The 26,476-nt window shown below is 34.8% G+C and overlaps 1 protein-coding gene across 1 annotated transcript in view; it reads left to right on the forward strand.

The window, feature by feature from the left end:
* Positions 1-26,476, forward strand: part of LOC121321823 (leucine-rich melanocyte differentiation-associated protein-like) — a 326,479-nt gene that overhangs the window by 195,261 nt on the left and 104,742 nt on the right. The window contains exons 3-4 of the mRNA XM_041261056.1: positions 21,151-21,277; positions 22,883-23,022. Coding sequence (XP_041116990.1) covers positions 21,151-21,277; positions 22,883-23,022 — 267 coding nt within the window. The remainder of the gene's footprint in view (positions 1-21,150; positions 21,278-22,882; positions 23,023-26,476) is intronic.

Genomic DNA, 26,476 nt, shown 5'->3' on the forward strand with positions numbered 1-26,476 from the left:
TATGCTTTCTGTAGTGTTGCAGATGCTGCTACTTTAGCTTCAGTAAACATCAAGCAGTTAGCCAGATTCTGCGCTGAATGTCTGCCAGTTTTTGGATATTCTGCCACATTTGTGCTTTGTGTTCTTGTTTTTCTCACTTACATTCCAATTCCACACTACCCTTTACATACTTCTCAACATTAAGAGGTACCTCACAGAATAAAGGGGTGAATGTTATTTTGTCTTCAAGCTTATTTAATAGCTGGCCACTCTGCAAGACTGCTGACTTCAGTGCCAACAAGTACCAGCTGCTGTGGTTGTTTTTGTATTGTGGGCATGTGTCCACAAAGACTATGAAAGCCAACCTGTAACAGTTTCCACAGAGCTGCATCCTGTGAAATAGATTTTAGTATTTGTTAGATTATTAACTTTAGTTCTTTTTACTTTAACTAAGAGCAGTTTAAGTCATAGTCAATTTAAGAGTCAAAGAGCATAGAAGTACTGGCAAGACATGATATAAGTTAGGGTCAGTCTAACATGCATGCATTGTTATATAGGTTAAATATTGAAATAACCAGATCACTGGGGATTCCATTTGAATTACTCCACTCCAGCACATTTATGAAGTATAATACATATTAGACATTGTATATTATGTAATGCTTTCTAATGAAAACCCTAGAAACTCGAAAATCTCAACTGTCTAGGTTTGTATTGTATTGTTGTAGAATTACAGTTAATTACATGCAGGTTAAAACAAGTAGATCATCTACACACATACTGACTGCTTATGAGGAAACGGAAATTATATTAAAATGATTTATTATCCGACTAAAATACCTGCTGGATCGGTATATATGGAACCACATTAACACATTCGTTATGATTTTCTTTTATGTAGTCCTTTGTCTCAGAAATTATCATGATGCATGTCAGGAGTGTTCATGATCAAAAAAAAAAGTGTCACTTTGCCTCTTAAGTTTCTGATTGTCTAAATAACACAGTATCTCATCATAGAGCTGTCTTGAATTTTGACAGTACAATAACCCATAATTCTTTCTGCCACTCAATATTTCATGGTTAGTATTTTATAGTTTGTTCTGAAGGAGAATTAATTTACATTTTTGAGGATTTGAAAAAAGAGATAATAAATAGAATTCTTGTTTACCATCATTTCAGATTTTACCCTTTCCCATTCTTTCGCACATTTGCACTTCTGAAGCTAGCTCGTTCAGACATGGGTTTTATATATATACACACACACACACACACACACATACACACATACTCATGTTTCCAGGAGCCCAATCGCCACGTTAAGTTCATACATTCTCAGGTCTGCCGACAGTAGTGACTTATTTCATTCATGGAAACAAAGCAAATACTTTGTGTCAAGTTTACACAGTAGATAACTCATTTACAGTTGCACATGATGCACGTGCACACACATACACAGCACTAGCTACAACCAAGGAAAGGAATGACAGACATACACAGTGATACAGAACGCTTCACCATGTCTATTTTTACTACCATGATGGTCGTGTGGTGTTGAAGTAAGGGGATACTATTATACGATGATAAGTGTTTTTTTGCATATGCACTTTCCCATGTGTATCATGCATATGACGACCCCCCTCCCTGTCCTGCTGAACAGTTTCCAAATGTTGGCAGGTATGCTTGTAATAATTGCCATGAAAATAAATTGCTACAGCTCGTGCAAATACATTTTAATAATTACATAAAGTAGTATTTTGTATTGTTTTCACTACAGAACATCCACAGATTGAAGTCAAGGTGCAGAGACGTCTGGCTGAATTTAAGCCATATATATATATATATATCTGACTTGTGTATCCCGTCACTGTCACTTTTCACCCCTATAGTTGAAGTTAAGATGCAGGTGTCTCTGTCTTTATTAAAAGGGCTCTTATCTAAGTTACTTATTAGCATTGAGTGTTTTTTTTTTTCCCCTTTTGATTTTTAAATACATATTCACAGCATGGGTATTCATTGCAGTGGCATTGAATGTACTGACAATATAATTGACCTGAAAATTTCCATCTTTCCTTTTTGCAATTCCTTATAGTAATAAACATCAATGAGACAAAATGATTTATATCTACATCTTGACTTGATTTCCATTTCTTGAAGACTCCATTATTATTGTATTTAAATAGTGCTGATGTTTTTAAAGATGTAAGGAGACTTCTTTTGTTTGCGGCAGTGCTTTTATTTCAATATTCCTTTTGTCTGATATATAGATGAAAAATACACACTAATGGCATTTGAAGATCAATGACATATCTCTTTAAACCATGCCTGACACATAGAACCTGTGGGCTTAATGGCATTCCGTCTGAGTCGATAATTTGTCTGTCAAAAATGTGACAGTGACTTTTTGTTGCTCTGGATTGAAAGGAAAACCTCTGTTTATTTATTTATTTGTTTTGAAATTAAAGAACTACAGAATTTATAATTTAAAAAGAATTACAGAACTACTGATAATGTAGCTGCTGATTGGAGCATAATGACTGTACTCTATCCTCTATTTAATTAAACGGAGAATATATATATATATATATATATATAAAAGGTATAAACCACGATGGGTCGTGCGGTTCCCATGATATGTACCATGCCTGGGGTGGTGAAGTGATATATGTCATGGGAACCGCACGGCCTGAAATGGTTTATACCGCTTATAACACGTCTAACTGTCATTTGTGGGAAGAAAAATAATTAAAACACATTGAAATTAAGACAAAACCACTTTTATTGTGCATATATCCGCATTGTAATATACTCCGAAATTTTAATTAATTTAATTCATTGTTCGCTTATTAAAAATAAATTGCACATGTTTATTTATTGTGAATTTCTGGATCAAAAGTGCCATTTCAATAGAAACTAGAAGACTGAGCACAAGCTGTGATGATGGGTGGAGTTTCAAATGACACTAAGGAAGTATAGGGAGCAGCTGTGATGGAGACTGAAGCTGGATCTTGAAGTGAGTTTGTTAACTCATTATATGCGAGTCACACGTATTATAGTACATTTTCATCCTTACGGATTTCAAAATGTTTTTGTTAGTTGATGGACACCCTCACATCTAAATCATGCCAGATTAAGTTCATGATCGAACCAGACTTTAAGCACCAATCTGACTGCGGTGTCAGAACCTAATTTTTTCCGCAGACACTTCTGCTTTTCCCGTTTGACAAGAATACATTATTGCTGGTTCTAAACTCGCTGTCAGCAGCATGCTTTCATATTAATGACATTTTAGATGTACAGTGCCAAGGAAAGGTTTGTGAACCCCTTAGGATTTTCAAATATTTCAAACCTAAAATGTTATTAGATCTTAATCTTGAACACTCACATTAGCCAAGAGTGGCCTGCAGATCCTTGGATATTACTCTGAGGTTCTTTGTGACTTCCTTGATGAATTTCCGGTTTGTTCTTGGAGAGATTTAGGTAGGACGGCCACTCCTGGATAGAGTGACTGTGGTCTTGAACTTTCTCCATTTGTAGACTATCTGTCTGACAGTGGATTGGTTCAGCCCCAGATCCTTAGAAATTGTTTTGTAACCCTTTCAAGACTGAAGATCATCAATAACTGTTTTTCAAAGGTCCTCAGAGATTTCTTTTGATCATGGCATGATGTGTTTCCACACACCTTTATGGTGAAGACCAAACTCACAAAGTTTCTCCCACACTTGAAGATCTACCTAATTATTTAAACACTTGATTCTAATTATCCCCTTAATTGAGCTGATAAAACCAGGGGTTCACTTACTTTTTCACAGGACTACACATTTTAATTACTCATTGTTTGTTTAATTCATACATCATTTTGTTTCAAAAGACATGGAATTGGTTAATATAAACCATATTGGATATATAAGAAAAGATTGGTTTTGATTCAAGAAGTCTGTCATGGTAAAACTATAGAATTTTCATAATTATCATTGGGGTTCACAAACTTTTTCTCGGCACTGTATATAACAAAAGTGATAAAGTTGTGTATTGGATTGACATGTAGAGTAGTCTGTGTTCTGGTTTTAACAGTTTATGTTGCAGTGCTGCTATTTCAGCCATTCACTCAGGCCAGTCATTGACACCAATGCCATCAAACCTTTGCTTTTGCTATATTTCCCATTATCCAATTTTTTTTTTATGTTATTGTTTTTCTTTTGGTGGCTCTATAAATGTAAATGGCTGAAATATATTGTATCCTGATTTTGATCAGAATTGATCATTTGATGTAATGCAATGATGCATAAGGGTTTTTTTCAGCTTCAAAATTGTTTGGGTTGTTTGAAGTATAATTTTTTTTCCAACAAAATCTGTCTTTGGCTTCTCAGAAAAGGGATACAACACCTCTCAAGCATGGTAGTAAACCTGCTGGACACCAGGCTTTGTTCTTTTTTCTAGTCTACTTATCAGACAGCTGATTCGGCTGTCCTCTTGTATGTTCCTCTTGTATCTCACGCTGGCCAATTTCGACAGACTAAGTGCTCAAATTGAGCCATTTTGTTTCACTTTAAAATAAACCTAGACCCATTATGCGTGATTTCTCATTCATAGCCCCCACCCTCCTCCCCTCCCTCCTTTTTTTTTTTTTTACTCTTTCTATCCCTGGCTCAACAAATGCATAGTGGTAACCTTGTGAGGGCTAGTGTTTTCACTCCAGGCATGTCAACTTCAATCTGCTGTGATTTGGTGTGAAATGTGTGCCATGGTGTGGGGCTCTAAGGTCAACCCCTGGTAATTGATGTTGCTTATTCATCTGTTTCCCGTGTCTTTTTTTCTCCATACACAGTGGCCTTTGTTTGGATAAATTGTTTGAAGATTTACTGTAGTTCTTAAAGCCTTGAGAAGCGTCTCCTGCTGCACAGTTTCAATGCCCCCGCGTGGCAGGGGGCTCAGCAGAGATGACACATAATGGCACTTAGACAAAAGATTTTTCCCAAGACAAGATGTAGAGGACATCTTCTAGCGTAACAATTAGGCCAATTTTCAGACTAATTTACTATGAAATCACTTTGTACAGACCCCTCATATATTGTTATAAAAATGCTAATTAGCATTAAAGACTGAAATACTATTCTGAAAAAAGATGGATGTCTCATGGCTTAAATCCTAAATTTACATTTTCAAATTATCTCATAATTTATACCAGCAATAATGTTGATTAATTTTTGTGTGTGTATATATATATATATATATATTATAATATATATATATATGATTACTATACAAATATATAGTATATATATATATATATATATATATATATATATTAGGGTCATTAAGCATTGTCCTGTTTACAGCAGCAAATTACAGCGGTGTCAAAAAGAAGCTGATACGTTTGCAAAACTGAATTCTTGAAGCTGAGTATATTGTTGAGCTGAGGATAGCGAGGCTCTCTGGTAACACCGGGCCAATCTGAACACAGTAAATATTAGAACTTCACTGATTTTAGCAATAAAATAATGTTAATGTGTCAAACTTGTCTCGTTTTGCTGTGTTCTTCACACATTTATGTTGCATGCTTTAAAAGTCAATAATGTAAATGAGCATATTTCTACTCATTTTGTAGTTGTGGCAAGGTTGGTATTTGTATACAGTGCTCAACAGATAGTTAAGTACTTAATGATTCAACTTTCATTTAGCACAGGACAACATTTTAAACCCTTTTCATATCATTGGATGTCTGACACTGTGTAGGTTTTGTTTGATCAGCATATTGTGTTACTGCTCACCTTATTCCAAATGTCTTGCTCAGCTTCAGCTCCTGCCACACCTGCAAAAAAAAAAAAAAAAAAACACCTTACCAAAAATGAGGTGCATAAAAGTAATTATACTAAAACGTTCAACTTTTTTTCTATTTTCTCTTTTTCTGCATAAGTGTCAACCAGCTTTTGTTTGTTATTACTGCTGTGTAGTTTGTCACTAGTGTTAGAATTTTGACTTAATTTTATTTATTTTTTTGCTTTATTCCTAGATTGAGTTTGGGTGCTCAGCTGAAGGTGGTTTGACATTTTGTCAAACGTCTACAATTGTTGTAGTGTTGTGTGAAGCACTGGTTAATATTGAAAAAAAAAAACTAGCAGTCCTTTAAATGATTGTACTGTGCAATAGTTGAGGCATCTAAAACACATTTCAATGCCAGTTACAGTGTTTAGTGCATCTGCAATCCATTATTTATTCTCACATATTTATCGTGTCCACATCTTTACTAGCACTCTGCCTTTGCCAATTCTAAACAGTGGTAGAATTGAATACAGACGCGCTTTCATTTTATAATCCTGGTGGTGTTTTCATTAAGGGTCATAGTGTTGTTGAACAGGCTGTAGGATTTAAAACACAATGCATTAATTTCTTTGTTTTACTGCTTTGTTGTACAGACTGTGGTAGTGACCTTGAACTTGACCTATACGCTGGCCCATTTGTTTTCGTGAGACTTTCTTGTGGTCACATACTTTGAAATACTGATTTCAAATTTTTTAACCACAGTCACAGAATGAGAGAAAAGGTCTGCCACAGCTTCCTGGGAGAACTAATTTAATAGCTGTGTGCTGCAAATGGCATCCTGGGTTATAACTCTGGCAAGTGCACCCTTGAGTGAAGTTGAAGCTGTTAAAGCGATGGCTGTGTTTAAAATTACCCTAATCCATCACATCCATTGCAATAGTAAAGGAAGAAGTGGAGGGGAAAAAATATTTTATAATATTACATCTTTGTTTATACTAGCAAGTGTTGACTTAAAAAGATCACTTCACATTACGAAATGAAGATTATCACTTTCATAAGAAGCAACCTTTGTCAGAAGCTTTTGGTAGTGTGTGCTAATTAAGTAAATAATTAAGCATGGAGCTGATATATTTATCTTCAAAAATGTACTTTTAAAATTTGGCATTAAAAGTAGCACTTTATAGTTTATTTGAAAATATATATATTTTTTATATCTACTAAAACATAATAAAACTGAGGTAGCTCACAAATTCAAGTTTTTTGTTGTTTTGTTTTGTTTTAACCACTTGTACAGGCTACAATTACATGTTATTTACTACTATTTTATTTAAAAAAAAAAAAAAAAAAAAATATTTGGATGTTCTTGTTAGACATAAATAAGCAGTCTGTGTTTATTACCCCCTGCCCTATTGTTTCTCCTTGTGTTTCTGTGCACTCTGATTGTTGTCACCTGAAGAGATGGTAAACAATAGGCCCATTTAAAAACAAAAATAATTATAGAGGCACATTTAATCCTTCCTTGACATGTCAGTAGGCTGAATGTGAGGTAACGTTCAAGCATAGCTTTGATGTGGCAATCTTTTTAGAGTTTTGGATCATTACACACTAAAGAACACTTCATAAGTACTGAATTGAGTTGGAGAATGATGGCTAATGATGTTGACAGCAATTCGGCTCTGTAAAATTACAAAAGGATTTGACTAGACTTGCCTTCTCTAACGAGGCTTGCTTTTTTAAGGTAATGGAATACTGTGAGATCATTTTTGTCAATACCCCTAGTGTGACTATTTAATACATCCCCGATTAGCTATGGTAAGACTTTTCTAATCTGTTGTGTCAAAACTGTGCCATAAACCATAGCCATAAAACCAAAATTAATTTAAAAACAGTTAATACATGTATGAATAAAAAACAGTTAATACATGTATGAATAAAATTGGGGGGGGGGGGGGGGGGCATAGAATAGTATGTTACAGTACTCCTTTAGAGACAGTTAGAGGTGCAGTCATATTCTGAAATATTAATACTGGATATTTCTGTGGTTCAGGTGTAGCTTGTTCAGGGACAGCACAATAGTTAACTGCCACTTAGATGGGTATTACACACAGACAGCCCTTCACTTAATTGCCATAGTTATTTTAGCAGGTTTTAAGATCTGAGCAGCTAATATTTCATCTTCCTATAACTGCTGCATCTTAAAGGACTTTAATCCAGGCTTGCTCACGCATTACTAAACAGTAAATTATATCCCCTGAAGTATCTTTTATATACAGAGGCTATTCAATTCCCAGCTGAGGGACCATGGTGAATTAAAATAAACCTTTTTATGTTTTCATAACCTCAGATTTCAGTTTAACACTGCCTGTTTTCCTTAAAGAATTATGTATTTTTTCATGCAGTGCTCTGTAACAAAGCCACCATTGGCAGCTTGACAGCTAATATACAGTTTTGATATTTTTCTCTTATGTCACTAGATTCACAGAACTGTCCGTTTTTTTGTATTATCTGGCTAAGCAGGATAATAAATAAATAAACAGCAATAGGGAATGACTACAACTGTGTGTTACTTATGCAGTTGCTCATGCATTTTAATAAATGCTGGACAAATTCCAACATTAAACTCTGGCCATTCAAATGAAATATTTATAAAAAGTGACAGACTTTACTAACATCATATATATATATATATATATATATATATATATATATATATATATATATATATATATATTTTATATTTTAATATGCTACAGCTATTCATGTCTTGAATTGCAAAGAGTTCTAAGAGCTGGTAAAGGATTTGTTTACATTTCAAAAACTACAATTGCAATTCTGAAAAGGTTGTTTCATGGTTTAGGTTGATGTGTGTGATTTGTTTTCTAAGCCTCCTATAGTCTTCTCTGCATCTCGTATATAATATAAGTATGGATTGGAAAAAGAAGCTAGAATCAGGTATTGCAGCAACTTTTGTTGAAATAGGCTTAACAAGTTGTATATTTCCTATTAAAATCTAGAAGCGGGAAATGAATCTAATAAATGTACTGAACAATACGCTTAGTGCCTGTCTAGGATTGTGGTACTGAGAGAATGATTCTAAGGGATTACAGCCCAGGGATTCAGAATTGGTACTGAACTTGGACTATCCAATTTAATTGGAAAGGGTGTATAGAAATCTTGAGAACATCTTAAACTATTAAAAAATAGATTGCTTTATGCTGTTTCTAGAATTACTATTTATTAATATTTCTAAAGGATATGTATTTGTAAGTGCTATGATCCAGTGTATTTATTTATGCATTGATCAATGTTACCTCCATTTTTAAAACCAGTGTGAATGTTGTCTCACCAATGCAACTCACTTAGTGATCAGGAGAACTGAAGATAAGTGGGAGACCTCTATTTCAGCTGTAAAGCATATTGCCTGCTTTCACCTGCCAAACCTAAAGGCCTGGGCCCAGTCTGTGAAGTCTGGCCTTGTGGGGTGTCTGACCAGCTGGGATAGATGAAGCATGATGAGATGGACTATTCCCAAACAATTGTCCTCATGAATCTAAGGGGCACAGGTGCCAATGCAGCCCTTGCTGCAAGACTGCCAATTCAGTACAAGCAAGATTCAAACCAGCAAGCTCCAGACCAAATGCTTCATCCAGGACTCTGGAACTGTGGTGCCTTTACTGGGCGAGCCCTTGTAATTCAATTCATGAAAAAATTACATGGCTTTTAATTACACTCGATTACTTTGGAGTTGTTAATCAGTTTACAGCTTGGTTTTAACTTATAATAACCTGGAAAGTGTTTTAGTCTAAGGAATTACATGATTAAAATGCTCACTTAACATACAGTGCCTAAGGTGCGATTCATGAACATTTACACCTCATTATAGCTGTAAATGAACACCTGGTTAGATTGTGTTTAAATGTAACTAATCTGTAAGTTTCTAAATGAGCGTGCAGTGAAAAAACAAGCATGGTTTGTCTATTTTTAATACATATAGTTTTGTACATGATGTGTTTATGAGGCAATAGCCTTTATATTTTTTCATATTTACATTCTGTGGCTTGTGGAGCAAGTGGCTGCTGCAGTTAGATTCTCAACTGGCCAGATATGGCTATATAGTGAAATTGTTCATTTTATTTGTCTTTAAATGGTACTATCTACTTGATCTTTAATTAATGAAATAAAAAAAAATGTGAATGATACACACATTTCAAATAAAGGAGGCACTTGCAAAGCCAAAGTCTTTGGAGAGGAAAAACAGCACACAGACTGCTGGAAACCTTTTAATTAGTTCTAATTACCTGAGCAAAAAAAACGTTGTGGGCTTGAAAGGATTTGTGTCAGCGAGTGAAAGATCAAAGATTGCGGCGCTCGCATTTTAATCTGTTGACTAAAAAACGAACAAGGGGGTGGTAATGGGGCCCATGAGAGTGACAGCCCAGGTGGTAGAAACCTTAATCCCTTCTTTACTGCTCAAGCCTGAGGCCTATTCCAATTAAATAATCAGATCGTTTAATACTCCCTTAATGCTGAAAAATTAAGATTTCAGACACAGATTTCCATCAGTAGAGCTGTGGCAAGCCTTCAATTATTTATTTAATGTCATAAATTGAAGCTTTTATTGAAATTTTCTTTACAAGGCAAAGTGAATGCATGCTAGGCCAAGAGGCAGAAACGGTTCTTTTGATGTGGTTTTCAGAGGGGAGGGGTTTAATAGAGGCCATTGGCGTAGCCGTGTCAGGGGCATCCATCAAGTGTTATTGATCATTCACTGTGAAGCGACAGTTGCTCAGATATTATTCTGTGTGTTGAGTCAAACACACTGGTAACTTTGTAGCAATAAACTGATACTTCAATCACACTGTATTCATATTTTGTCACACAAGATATTACAGAGCTTACAGTATAACAATATATATAACAAATTTTAAAAGGTCTATATCATAAATTTAATATATGTTAAAATCCAATGAATTCTTTAATAATACTAATGGCATATATTTCTCCCAATATCCCATATTCTGGTCAATTGTAACATATAACATCCATTTCTAGCATATCCACTTGGGGAAAGAAGACAGCTTATGCTGACAGCTGTACATATCCATGAAGTCAAAAGTGACCCTATGCTACTTTGAATATATTTTAGAAATAGTATTTCATATAGTAATGGAACAACTACAGACATGTATTAAAAAGACAAGTGAACACATTAAATGTGCAAACAAATTTTAGCATAATCACATTTGACATTGCCAGAGGTAATTTTAAATCTTTTAAAAGTCACTATTTTAAAATTTACTTCCAGAAAGTATAATGTAACACTTACTAAAACAACTGGTGCTTGTGGTTATCTTTCCAGGTTGTATATGAAAGTTAGGTATTATATAAATATTTGTGTTCCGTAGTAATGTAAGACAGGTAGCTTCACCAGCAGTATGACCGGTATACAGCATTCTTAGGTAAACTTCAAATTCACTTGAGAATACTATTGACTGATATTCAATGCAAGACATCCATGCCCACTGGTCTGTGTATAATAGCCCCTTACCAAATAGACATTGTACCTTTTTATTTATTTATTTATTTTTGTCATTGTTATTGCAAGCAAGCATGCTGAATGTTGCTCACTCTAAAACACGATCCTCTGTAATTTGAGATGCCTATCCTTGTGGGTATGTCCTAGAGGTTTCATAGCCCTTACACAGCTAAATGCAAGTAAAACATTCATTAATGGGATCACTTGTGCCTTGAAAATACATATTTTGAAATGTATTTGCAGGCCCTGTGTAGCTATTTAAACTGGACAGGAACGTACACACAGACCTCTTGTGTAAACTAGCTTTTGATCTTTGATTCAGATTTCCAAGGCAGGTAACATGGGATTTTAAATCCGTTTTGGCCCATCTAAGGTAAGTGTGATAGTTGACCTTTTACCGGGGGCACCCAGACAGAAATTAAAATGACTGGTCTCTTAAATCAGTCGTGCATTGCTAAACATGCTCTCTATGACGTCTGACCTACTTTATTTTAGTTATTTTTTTTATACAGAAAAACAAGCATGTTTATGACAACAAAGAGCTTATTTTACCATTGGCCGGAGACTTTCATTTTTAACACATGTTGAGTTCTTAAGGTCCTCTAGCTGCCACTTAATTATAACACTGATACATTTACAGTAATCATTAGGTTAATACAACACACATGTATTGATTCCTGGAGACTGTAGATCTATATGTGTGCTATTAAAAAAAATTAAAAATAAATTGTATCATGAGGGTCCGTTCAAATTTCCATTATTCTGCTTCTATCATGAACTCTTTCTCAAAATAATCGTGCCGTGCAAAGCTTACTATGGATATTTTGACAACTGACATACAGTACATATCTTCTGTTCGTGATAATGTGCTAACCAGACCACCATAAACCTTGAATTCGTACTTGCTTGAGCAGGGACCGATACAAAGAAAAAGCATTGCTCAAACAAATTTAATGGGACTGGTATCAATTTTTTAGTTATCGGTGGTACAACAGCTACAAAAATGTAATGATTACACCGTGTAACAATTTTTCTTTTTTTTTTTTTTTGTTCCTGGGTAGTAAGTGTTATTTCCTAATTGCTTATGCCTCAAAAGTATAGAAAATGGCTATTATTCCTCACAAACTTTGCTTTTGTGACCAGGACAGGTAAATTTACAGTATAATCCTAAATCTCGAAAAACTACTCACTTCTAAATCTTTTGTAGTCATTTTTGTATTACTTTAGTATAAATACATGTTAATTTGGATTCAGTATTAGTATGTATTACAACACATTGCATATCAGTTAATTAAAAATAATATATTTTGTAATAAAGTGCATTAAATTACCCTGTATATTTTGTATGTGACAAAAAAGCAAATACATCTCAGTGATTGACGTGCTATTTCTGTAAAATACCATTTTTTGTCGTACATTTACTCTGACTGGAACCACTTGGGAAGAGGTGCCCTTTGGAAAGATAGACATCATGCTGGGCAGGCAGCTCCCATGCTTGGTAACAAAGGGCACAGGGTCAGGAACTTTCTTGACAGGACCCATCAGGTCAGGCTGAGGCAGTGTTGGAAACAAAGTTTGCTAGAACCCGGGTCAACTCCAGCTTAAAAAGTCAGTGCTGTCAAAAGCTTCAGTCAGATTCTTACCTACAGGCACCCTCTGCTGATCCCTAGTCATTAATCAAACTGGAGAGCCGTCCTGACCTCAGCTCCTTCCCTTTGAAGTGCAGTGTCCTCTGCAGCATGAGGAAATAATTTGCTGCCTGATTCAATGAGCCATCAGTGGAGCCAGCAGACCTAATGACATGTGAGAATATTAACCTCCTACCACGAAGAGCTGTGAATCTTGAGAGGCAGTCTATAATTCACCCGGCGCTTCAGAGGCACTCTCATACCACCTTTACCACCAAAAAAGCTTTCCTTTACCATTTTATGCAATATATTTGTTACACTGATGAAGCGATATGTTAGAAACAGATATTATCTCATGCACTATACATGATGTGTATTTATTAAAATGCATATCCATTCACACACATATTCCTGTGTACTGCAATTTGGGATGTTTACTCCCAAGGATGGAAAAATGGACATGTGTATCCTTAACTCATTAGGAGGTATTTCCAAGTTATTAGCTCTTGAAGTCCTTATAGCCTGAGGTTTTTGAAAAAACAAGGATTGTACTCCACCCAGCTGGGGTTGATGTTGGGGTCTGAAAGATTAAGTGGGAGAATGAAAGGTTACAATTGGAAAATGTAATAAAGATGTAACATTGTCAAGAGTTATAGTTCGGTAACTAACATCTTTCAATGTTTTTTACTTTTTTTTTTTTTTTTTTTTTTTTTACAAAAGTTAGTAACCGTGAAAATACCTAGAGACAGACTTTTATAATTGTAACCCCGATTCAACTGTAAACTACAGAAATAATATTAATAACAGTAATAATAATGCTTTTAATAAAAGCAAATAAAAATAGTGTGTATACGAAGCAATGTAAATGAAGAAAAAAAAAAAAAAAAAGTCTGGATATATATATTCTGGTTATAAAATGAAATAATACGCATTATTTTTTTTTTATTATAATATTATATATATATTATATAGTAGATATACAACTTTTAATATGATCAACTGAGTAGTCAACTGAGCTAAATTGAGCAAATACTGTATTATATTATAATCATATTACAACTATTTAATAGATCAACTGAGTAGTCAACTGATCTAAATTGATGCAAATACTGTCATTGTTTTAATGTGAGGCCCTTTACTGATGTTTTACTTATTTTTACTGAGAGTAAACACAGACTTGTGCATTTGTAGATGTTAAATAGCTATGGTACACAAAGAGCTCTAATGTAATTAACCAAGCAATGGTTGCATTTAGATGCACCATTGTTTACGTCAATTGCATAGAGTGCACTGTATTTATAAATTGTGTGAAATGTACTGGGAGTTTAAGTTTACATCTATGAATGTATATCCGTTAGCTTTTGCATATGAGGTTTACCTATATGTACAATACAGCCCACATGTCACCAATCATTAAGAGAACAATGGAGATGGCATTATGCTTCTTTTTCATATTATCTTATAATATATTTTTGCAGATATTGACTTTAGCACAATAATACAACAAATGAACGCTAATGGGAACAAATTTTGCCTCAATTTATTTGAGGTGGGGAAAAACAATGTAAATGTGTTTTTCTGATTGTAAGAAATTAAGGGGTAGATGTACTAAGATGGGCCAGTCGCAGTGCAAACATACTGCAGTTTGCATTTTCGTTACGATAATTCTCAAAGTGCACATTTAGTCATATGTACTAAGAAAACATATGTTAACTCAGAAAGATACAATATACAAATTTAAATATTATCTGCGTCATCTTAGTGAAATCTCCAGCGAGAGTTGTGTGACATTTTTTTCAAATAGCTACAGTTGAGTTGTGGTTTGCTGCAGCTGTCTATACATGTAAGGGTGCAAGAATCAAAATAACATTGCTTTTGTTAAACGTCATCTGTACAAAGCATTATGTTCCAATCTCATTTCTATATTAATACTATATATATATATATATATATATATATATATTATAATGAAAAAGCAGTTTAATCCCATCAGATTCTATTGTGGGGCCCCAACTTTCACCCCGAAAAAGCTTTTTATAATCGTACAGTAGCCCATCGCTAATAAAATACAATAAAATTGCACATAAATACATTTGCAGTTCTCAATGCATTTTGATATAAGTCGTTGCTCTGAAATAACACTAAGGTGTTCTGGGTAGGTGTGACAAAGTGCCCGCCCCTGTGTGTATTTTCTGTTATATGTTGCGTGTGGTGTGTTAAATGTTGGTGTATAGTCATTGGTACACGGGATATAAACGGGTCTGTGTAGCACGAGTGTTTAATATGTATATTTGTATTTAGGCATGAGGATTGCACAGCACTTTATGTGCAAGTAAAAAGTAATAATATATGAGCACGGGGAATTGCACTTTATTAATTCACGTGCAGTTGTACCGCGACTCCAGTTGAATGATTGATTAGCAGTCCAGTCTCGGTATAGCTGCATAAAAGCAACATGTTTTCACATACTCAGGGCTGTGTGTTTGGTGAGTAGAGAACGGGTTTGGAGACGGAGGTAATAATAATAATAATAATAATAATAATAATAATAATAATAATCGTTAAATAGAAGCTCACCGTGTTTTGTTTAGTGATAGTCCGTTTTGTTTGTCTCTTTTGTTTTGGTGAATGTGCCGTGTCCTGTGTTTTTTGTTTGTCACAATTGTTTATTTTCTGTCTGTTCTGTTCACTCATTAAATGCTGAACGAAGCCATTCGCTCAGCTCCACTAAAATCCATCTCTGTCTTTGTTTATTTTCCTGTTTCTGGTCGGACGTCCCCCACTCCGGCCGTCTTTGTGACAGTAGGTTACACATTACATTATGTAAAAATATAAATCTGTACAGTAGGCCTATACAGTACAGTAGTAAAATCAAATGAATACCTAGCGCGCTTGTTTTGTACTTTACCCTACTGGTAACACAAAATAAATGATGCTGCTGCACTGTACACATTGGTGTACAATGCGAATAAAAGACTATTTCAAATTGAAACTAAGTGATTTTAGTTTAGTTTTATTTTATTTTATTTTAATGATTTATTATTTTTAACTTGGTCTGGTAGCTTAGACAATTAACACACAACAGACCATGGTCCTATACAGATGCTCAGAATGAGCTGGAGGGGTTAGTGGCATATGTGTGCAGTCTATTGCTCCCAACACGTTGGGAAAACCAGAAATGTCATAGGAATTTGTTTTCAAGGCTTGTAAGAACACTCTGACTTTCGTGAAAATGAGGTACTTGGATGTTCCTCTCAAAAGTAGATTGAGCACAACTGGCAACACAGGAGAAAAAACAGACTGGGAAACGCCAGCAACAATTGTGAATGTTTAAAACATGCTTTCAAAACTTCTTAACAAATTGATGCAATTGAAAGTGTCCCAATTGCCCACAGCTTTAATATATCTCATTTTTATTATTTTTTTTTATTATTTTTGATCCCTCATTTGCACTCTTTCCACCCTGTTTAGTAAATTTCTGCAGGAAAACCCAGAGTTACATTTTCATTTAAGGCTAAAGTGCAAATAAGAACTGCGGCTGCAAAGCCTTCATTGAAATGATGCTAACAGCATTGCATTTGTTTTGTGCATTTCATGCTACACTTCCAACTGGTTTGCATGTGGTTTGCAACAATTGCGACAGATGCAACACTTTAGTATATCTACCCCTAAATATGTTATATGTTAACTGTTCTACGTAAAATAAAATAGTTTCTTACTTGTTTTAATACAGTGTAAACTAATTTAAAATAAATAAATAAGCATGGCTTATATATTACTTTACATCTTTATCTGTAATCAGCGGAAATTGGAAGTGCTTTGTAAGACTGACAACTTTTAAAAGTTTGTGTGTTGCTGTTTTCCTGAAGACATGCTAATCTAGTTGGCTTTTGTTTGAGCCAATCCTGGTCTCCCTTCTCACAGCTCCCTACACTTCTTTTTTATTAAGTTTATTAAAACCAGTCAAATCCTACTTTTTATGGCCGAACTCTTCTTCCCCATTCATTATGGTTTCTTATCTTGGCAGGCAATCTGAACTGAAAGGCGGCTAGTCCATTATGCACATATAAAGCCCATCACTCCTCCAGCTTTGGCCAATTCGTCAAACATTTATCTTTTGCCCTCTGAACAGCACGTCAATTTGCCTGTCACTCCCAAGCCTCTGCTGCTTTATTGGAATAAAAACGTTACTTTTTCCACCCTGAAGTTATTTGGAGGCCTGTCTTTGAACTGACACTGCTCTTGAAAAACAATGCTTGAGTTCTAGATATTTCAGTTTTGTAAACAGGAAGTAAAATCCACTCTCTTCTACTTTTTAGAGGGTAAGGATGAATATATTCTTTATTAACACATATTAAAAAAAAAAAAGATTGTTCTTCTAAACATATATTTGTATACTAAAAACATAATTTGTACAAATTCTGAAGCATAGTTATACATATTTACAAAAAATATTTAATTGGCTATATAGATGTTTTACTAGTATTTTATTATCTTGTAGAAACAGGGACTTAAATGCGATGTCACCTGCCTGGTTTCATGGAGTATGTGTCTGATTACAGCAATGCACTGTTTATGCAAGACCACTCCTTCATTACCTCTTACATCTACTGATTAGATGCCTTTAAAATAAGTGACATTTGTGCATGACATTTTCTATACATTGAATTTACTTGCACTTCAAAATTTAGATAGAAAAAAATAAGCGTGTTTATCAAGATAGAGGGCAAGCCTTAAATCCAATGCCACACCGTAATTTTTATCCAAGGGGGGTCTGGGGAGAATGCTGTTTAAAGGTCAAGTATTGTCAAAAACAAGAATTTGTTTAATTTTGGAAACCAGAAGATAAACTTTTGTTAACAGCTCCTAATGAAATTCCTTTTGACATTTCTGTATCGAAAATATTTCAGCCTGTCTCCCAAAAGTCTAACAGGCTTATTTTACCTTTTGGTCACAGATTGCAGACATCTAACCTAAAATACATACAAACTAATGGCACAAGTGACTGACCGTTCAATAAATAACCAAATTGTTTGTCAGCTGTCAACAGTGGTCTGTCTCTCCAAAACAGTAACACCTAACGATACATACTGAATACTGGCATGTTTTTTTTGTTTTAATATTAAAACATAATAAGCTACATTCAGAAATATAACCAAAACTGAATAGGCACTGGCATCATTATGTAAACAATTAACGTTTGAGTGTTAGCAGAGACCTCAGGATGTTTTGTGGCTATACTGGTTTAGTTTATAGATGCAGTGGCATCTGGGGCGCTCAGGCTAGCCATTGGCAAATAGCTGCAGTTCAGGTTTTGTTTGTATAACTTGACAGTTTAATAGCTCATTTGTATATATATAAATAAATGAAATTCAATAACAATTATGCTTTTATAGATATATTTTTAATTGGAAGAAACTAGCATGATTATACAATACCCACCTGTTGTTTCTGAGAAACAGTAAACATATTTTAAGATATTAAAGGTTTAATTATTTATATCTTCGAAAAATAACACATCATTAACACTTTTTTTTCCTGTTTGCTCAATTTTGACTAGTAGGCCTATCTGTCACTGTGTCATTTTCACTTGTGCCCTGTGCTGTGATGTCCATTCACTGCTGGATGTATTGATTCTGTAAAGAATACTGTAATCACAGGATATATGGACTTTAAATTGCAATTCAAATCAATGGGGCTATGGGTTCCACTAAATGGGTGTCAGTTCTAATGATAAAGACTTAAAATTATAGCAAACTGTTCATTTGTTCCTGTGGTTAAAAAATAATAAAAACAATTATAATAAACTAGTAGCCAAATAATTTGATCATCTTAAATTACAGGGTGTCCATAATATGAGCACCACGGTGTGTTTCAAGAAGCAAGGCTTTAACAAAGCTAATTCTGACAACAATGGCTGGAAATGTGAGCTGGCTTTCATTATATTCACAAAAAAATGACTGGATGTCAAAGTCTTTATAGTCAACAATGTTCGAAACTGAGGAGACAATAAGACGTGGTGTAAGGAAGAGACAGGTGCTGGAAATGATACAAAGGGATGTATATTGGTGTGTTGAAACGACTCACTATGCATCAGTTCTTTTTTATTTCCAGTGTCTGTTTTGCCTCTGTAGGGGAGTCCAATGCCTCTTGCTTGTTTTTGCGCACTGTTTTGTTACGCTAATGAGGGCCATGCGTGAGCCATAGGCAATGGTGCTGTGATATTAGTTATGACAGGGAGCTTGATCATAATTATCTTAACAAGGATAGGGTTAATTACAGTGGAAACTTAAAAGTTCTTTCCATTTGAATCAAGCAGACCCGAACGCATTGTGATGTTTTGTCATTTTGATATGACTTTGGAAATTGCAATGAAAATCTCTGGGCTGCACTGGGCTCCTCTGGGAGTGTGGTGCAAGCTTTGCAGTGAGGTAACTGAGATGGTACCTGTGGGTGAGATAATGGGCAGCTTTCAGGTCATTAGAGCTCTGGGAGAAAGCTGCGTGCAGTCACAGCTCAATGATGCTTATTAGCATTCTAAAACAACAAGGGAAAACAACCACTATACCTGCCATTGTCCTTTTAATCTTATCGTCTCTGGGAAAAAGCACTATGGTAATTCTATATTATATACTAATCTATATATTGAAAAATACACACTCAGCAAAATCTTTGTTTCTTTCTACATCAGCATTAAAGACAATAAAGCATAACCTACTAAGAGCTTACTATGTAGACAAGATGGTATTAATGTTAATCATCAACACCTTCTATTAGATTTGATCCCTTCCCTCTCCCTTAGCTGTGAATTTAGCTGATTAAATCACCAAGTGCACACCACAGTGATGACATGAAAACAACAATTAATAAGCAACCCCCTGTGTAATGCAGCTCCCTTTAACCGAGCAGCTAATAACATTACATGGCAAAAAATATCAAAAATTAGACATGTGTAAGGGGATTTGGGCACTATTTTATTTGCTTGCTTGAGAAGTGGGTATTACTATACCCAGTCTCAGCTTCAGAAAGAAAAGCAGTTTCAATAGGCAACTCCCTCTAGTGTTCTGAGGCCTTTGTCCCACTTCATGCCTTGTCATTTTGTTTTATGCCTTCCCTGAAGCGTTTTTAGATTTGCACTTTTTCTCCGTGCCCATTGCCAACCATTTGCTGATTCTCATGATAGGAGTATTATATTTACATAACATAACTCAGGGACAATGTGTATTATGATGGGAACATTGACCAGATCATCGACTGAATTTATTCACAAAGGCCCTATTAGTATCATGTAAGGCTCGTTTGCATATAGGGGTGGTAATTTTTTCCATGTACAAAAAATATGTAATAAAAAGGTTTAATTATAGCAGCATTCAGCAACGAAATCTTTGAAACCAAAATCCAATACGAATGTTTTCATCAAATCTCTCTTCATTAAGGGTAATATTTAATTTATAGCAATGGAAACACAGTGTTTATGTTTGAGTTATATTAATAAGAAAAAAAAATATTTCTAAACAAAGCCCTTTCTAGGAGTGGAGTAGGGTTTCAACCATATTTAAACAAAACATGACCCTTCATTTTCGGGGGGCGGGGGGGGGGGGGGGGGCTAACAGTTTTAAGTGCTGGGTGTCAACCACTGCAGTGCGAGGGATTAAAAAACTAACATTACACTTGATCATTATTATGCAGTGGGATCAATATGAGAGCGTGAGAATCAAGGGTTGTTTTAATATATTTAAAAACAAATTTAAAACAATATTATAAAAGTCTATTTCCAAATCTCTAGGGACCTATTGCAGAAGTCCTTAAAGTTATATCCATTACTTTTAGATTAATATTATTATCTTACACCAAAATGATGGATAACGCCTTAAACATGTCCAGGGAGTGAAGGTGAACTGTGACAGAGTTATTTATCTTGGGAACTGAGGTTAGGGTCAGGCGTGGCTGGGTGCCTCAAGGCACAAGACATTGACAAATTCATCATGCAGATCCCATTTCTGAAGGCTTTTGTTTTGGATCCTGGCTACTCACTAAGTGACCCCCATCTTTCATCCTGCCAGTGTGTGAAGGATGTGATGCCATGCCAGCGATCTCACTGCCACTAATTCTTGTCATTCACCCTTTTGACAGGCCCAAACCAGAACTATTCCAGCTCCTGAAAGGGATGGTTAAAATATTTATTTCTGCACATAATAGCTGTCCTGATTCAGTGGCATCATTTTTCCTGTGGCCTTATCATTGCAGCTCACTGGAGGGACTGGAAGCATTCAGCTGCCTGGAAGAGCTGATTGTGGACAACAATCTCCTTGGAAATGATCTCGTGTTACCCAGGTTACCACACCTCCATACCCTAACGCTCAATAAGAACCAGATATCCTTTCAAAAGATGCTCTTGTGTCAAGTCTCACATAATGTAAAGTATAGTTTAATAAGTGTGTTATTGTCTGTGTGTCTGTACATTTCATTTTTGTTCCGGCAATACCAACGTTTATTAGTTTGAGGAAACTTGTTATTATAGTATAGTAAGCTTTTTATATTTTAAAAATATATATATATATATATATAATATATATATATATATATATATATATATATATATATATATATATATATAGCATAGATTTTCTTATGCTGGAAGATGACAAGGTTTTGTGACAGGGTGACCTCTAGTGGAGTAATGAATATGGGAAAATTGTAATGTATTTCTGTTGCCGTAAAATAAAGACTACAAAATCATTGCTAAGTTAATGTCAAGATCTTTATATAGATGCATACAAATTATTTTTTTTTTTTTTTTTTTAGTCTTTCTGTCAAAAAAGTATTTTATTCAAAGCAGTGTTGATAAATTAAAATTGGCATTACAGTTGGTAAAATACATGTTGATAACTTTGACATTTGAACACTGAGAAAAACAAAGATGGTTAAATGTACTTTCCTACATTAGCTCTAGACCTACTTGGAAATAATAACATCTAACATTCTTGCTGAAGTTAGCTGGCAGAGATTACTGGCCAGCTATATAGGGAAATATTTCACATGTTTTTCTTTCTGTTTTTTTTTTAAATGAAACAAGTAGGTTCTTACCAAAAAGGTTTGGGTTGTGACCAATTAGAAATTCAAAAATGTTAGAGAAATGTCTAAGCTGTAAAAGCAGTTACAATATTTAAAGGCTAACACCAACAAATGATTTACGTATAACGTAAAAACAGCAAACGTGCCTCTAAAATGTCCTTTGGATGAATTTATATTTTTTTTATAAATATGTATTTTAGGGAATAGTGTATGTCTATGTATTTTACAGACAAATGGGAATGCATTTTTAGGAACAGTAAAAAGGTTATCATATAATACATATTTTAATCATCTTATTCACTTTTATAGCCAGTATTTACAGCCTGAGCAATATCTACCAACAAAAACAATAGTTCTTATTGTTGACTGAAGTTAATGCCATAGCCTCAAAACTGAATGTAGTTCTGAAGTGGCCTGCACATGGTAATGGTCTAATTATTTATGTCTTACAGTGGCACAGAGACATTTATATTCAAGTGGTGCATTAGTGCTATTGTATTTTGACTCTTTAGGCTCATTTTCCACTGAAGTGAATGTATTAGTGATGAATGTGCTGTGAAGTAGCTGTTTGTTTCCATGTTGGAAAAGTTTCATGACTTCAGCAATCACTAACCATTTTACCACACGGCATCCATCATTTTGTCAATGTTTTAATGTTCTGCACCACCTAGGAAATGAAGAAAGAAACAAGGGACAAAACAACTGAATTCGTTCAGCCTCTGCCAAAAACTGTGACTTAAATGTGCCCCCAGTTTGCTGTCTCCACAATAACTTTGACAGGCTTTTGAGTGCCGTGGTAAATTTGATTGTAAGTTATATGAAGTATGCTTTATACCAGTGGCAGTTCCTCTATAAATGTTGTTTTAATTAAAGGCATTGAATCCTTAACCCTCACCCATGATACATAACAGATATAGAAAGCCTGCTGGACCATGTGGCTGAAGTGGCACCTTCCCTGGAGTACCTCAGCCTACTGGGTAATGAAGCCTGCCCCAATGAACTTGTCAGTCTGGATAAGGATGAGGATGACTACCAAAGATACAGGTTAGTTAAACAGTAGGGTTCACATTACAGTGTAAGGAAGGGTAGACAAACAATCAAAATAAATCATTGTAGCTGCCCCTTATGTTTTTGGCAGTTTGTTCTTCAGAAGTAATGGGAACAATTTTATAGGATGAAAAATGTCAGCAAGGCCTGGCCTGTCAATGATCTTCTGAATTCTGAAGATTTTGAAAACATTTTTTTGGCTCTTTTTTTCAAAATAGGCATCGTAGCATCCATTACTAGGTTCTGAATCATATTTTATAAACAACAGAATGCTACATTTTATAAAACCATTCTTACTATTACAAATGATTTAAAGAGAATGCTGTTGTATAGTTTACAAAGAAGTTGCTGCTGCCACAATCACAATTTTCGTCACATTTCTAACATCAAATCTTTAAAATGAATGATCTTCCATCAGTTTACAGTTTATTTTTCTATGTAAAATGCTTTTTCTGACAATATGGGCACTATTAATCATTGACCTCAAAAAGAATTACCTTAAAAGAGGTATTCAATGGCAAGAGCCCATTGTTCATTTAGTGCTAACTAAATTCTTGATTGTCATTTTCTTTGGTAATGTTATATAATATTTATAATGCGTCACAAAGCAATACATGAAAATGAGCATGACTGTTGTTTCATTTTAGTGTAAAGGTTTTATTTGACAAAGTTAGGCCAGCTGCAGGTCATGGCTGGAATGACCTTTAAAAAAAATAAATAAATAAAAACAGTGACTGGGAATGATTAAAATGTTCCTAATAAATGTGCATCAGATGAAATTTACTTTAAAAAAATATATATATATATATATATATATATATATATATATATATATATATCCAAAAAATTTACAGTATAATCGTAAATCTCAAAAAACTACTCACTTCTAAATCTGTTGTAGTCATTTTTGTATTACTTTAGTATAAATACATATTCATTTGGATTCATATGTTGTTATTTTCGGACTTTATGTGAATGAAAAGACACAAAAGCGCCCGTTTTCTCATTGGAAATAGTGATATTTCAAAATATCACTGTCCTGGTCACAAAAGCAAAGCTTGTGGGGAATAATAGCCATTTTCTATACTTTTGAGGCATAAGCAATTGGGAAATAACACTTACTACCCAGGAACAAAAATTGTGTTACATAGTGTTATCCTATTGAAATTTCTAGCACCTTGTAGACAATACTATCAGAGCATCAAAGGGTATGAATAATTTTGAATGAACTTTTTTTGGAGAAAAAAACTGCTGAAATAAATATATATTTATATATTTATATTTGTGTTTTCTCAAAAATGTCTTCATGAATTTTACTATGACTTGCCATTGAATACAGAAATTTAGGACTATCACATGTAAATTACTATCACCCTAACCTACTAACACAAAGTAATTGAACCATGCTGTAGAGGTTCCAAATATCAGAATAGTATAATGTGGGTTATAGCTCAGCACAACCTTCAATACTCTGATGGGAGAATCTGTGCAGTATTGTATATCGGTCTAGGGACTGGTCCAGGTGGTTTTATCCCATAATCAGGGTCAATTTTAAATTAACATAATGTAATTGTTTTTGCCTGTTTCCTATATTGTTCCATAGTTTAGCCTTCAATGCAGTCTATTTTATACACTACTATACTGTATATTCTTGTTTACGTTCCCCAAAGGTATTTGCAGCTGTAATGACACAAGCTTCCTTGCCCCTTGAAACTTGCTTGCCACCAGGTTCCCTCCACCTGACATATGCAAAACTATTTCTTAAATAAAACAGCAAAAAAAAAAAACATATTGGGCACGGCAGCTTTAAAAACACTCTTATTAGTTTAATGTAAATAATGAATACTGTATTATTTAAGCTGAATTTCTATGAAACCACTGTCAGGCGTGTTCTGCAGTTCAGACAGTATTACTGTAGATAAAGTAGCTGGTGTCCTGTCTGATAGCAGTCCCCTGTCTTCCAAAATTACTTACTTGCAAGCAACATTCTAGATATTACCTGACAGTAAGAGCTGACAGTATCAATGCATCTTTGCCCCTTGTTTTCCTTTACCCCCATAACAAAGTGATTGAACAATTAATATCTCCAAAGGGCTGACAGAGGTTAACCAGGTTATCTATAGAAGGTGACCTCTTTGCGTTACTATCTAGCCCAGCTTATGTCTATAAGCTATTTTCAAATTCTAGGTTTAGAAATGCCTTCATCTGTGATAACCTATGTGACTAAGAGATACATCAAGGCTAAGAGGTCTGCCTACAAATTGCTACGGGTTAAGTCTGTATTGGTTGAAATGAGAATGTGCATGTACCTGGATTTACTAATACTTATATATATATATATATATATATATATATATATATATATATATATATATATATATATATATATATATATATACACACACACACACAGTGCCTTTAGAAAGTCTACACCCCCTTTTAAATTTTTCACCTTTTGTTGCCTTATAGCCTGGAATTAAAATAGTTTAGTTAATTTTTTTTTTCCATTATCTACACATCCTACCCCACAACTTCAAAGTGAAAAAAATATTCTAGACATTTGTAGAAAATTAATTAAAAATAAAAAGTAAAATAGCTAGTCCACCCCCCTTGTAATAGCAATCCTAAATTAGCTCAGGTTTAACCAATCACCTTCAAAATCACACACCAAGTGGCCTCCACCTGTGTTAAATTGTAGTCAGTCACATGATTTCAGAATAGATTTAGCAGTTCCCGTAGATTCCCACTGCTGGGTAGTGCATTTCAAAGCAAAGACTCAACCATGAGCACCAAGGCGCTTTTAAAAGAACTCCAGGACAAAGTTGTTGAAAGGCACAGATCAGGGGATGGGTATAAAAAAATATCAAAGGCCTTGAATATCCCTTGGAGCATGGTCAAGACGATTATTAAGAAGGGGAAGGTGTATGGCACCACCAAGATCCTGTCTAGATCAGGCCGTCCCTCCAAACTGGATGACCGAGTAAGAAGGAAACTGATCAGAGAGGCTACCAAGAGGCCAATGGCAACTTTGCAAGAGCTACAGGCTTTTATTGCAAAGGCTAATACCCCAAGCACTCCACAAATCTGGCCTGTATAGTAGGGTGGCAAGAAGGAAGCCATTACTCAAGAAAGCCCACCTTGAATCCTGTTTGAAGTATGCAGATAAACACTCAGGAGATTCTGTAACCATGTGACAAAAGGTTTGTGGTCTGACGAAACTAAAATGGAACTTTTTGGCCTAAATGCAAAGTGGTATGTTTGGCACAAACCCAACACTGCCCATGACCCAAATAATACCATCCCTACTGTGAAGCATGGTGGTGGCAGCATCATGTTATGGGGATGTTTCTCATCGGCAGGGACTGGGGCACTTGTCAGGATAGAAGGGAAAATGAATGGAGCAAAATACAGAGAAGTCCTTGAGGAAAAAATCTGCTGCCCTCTGCAAGAA

The sequence above is a fragment of the Polyodon spathula genome, chromosome 10, assembly GCF_017654505.1.
Source record: "Polyodon spathula isolate WHYD16114869_AA chromosome 10, ASM1765450v1, whole genome shotgun sequence".
Taxonomy (NCBI): Eukaryota; Metazoa; Chordata; class Actinopteri; order Acipenseriformes; family Polyodontidae; genus Polyodon; species Polyodon spathula.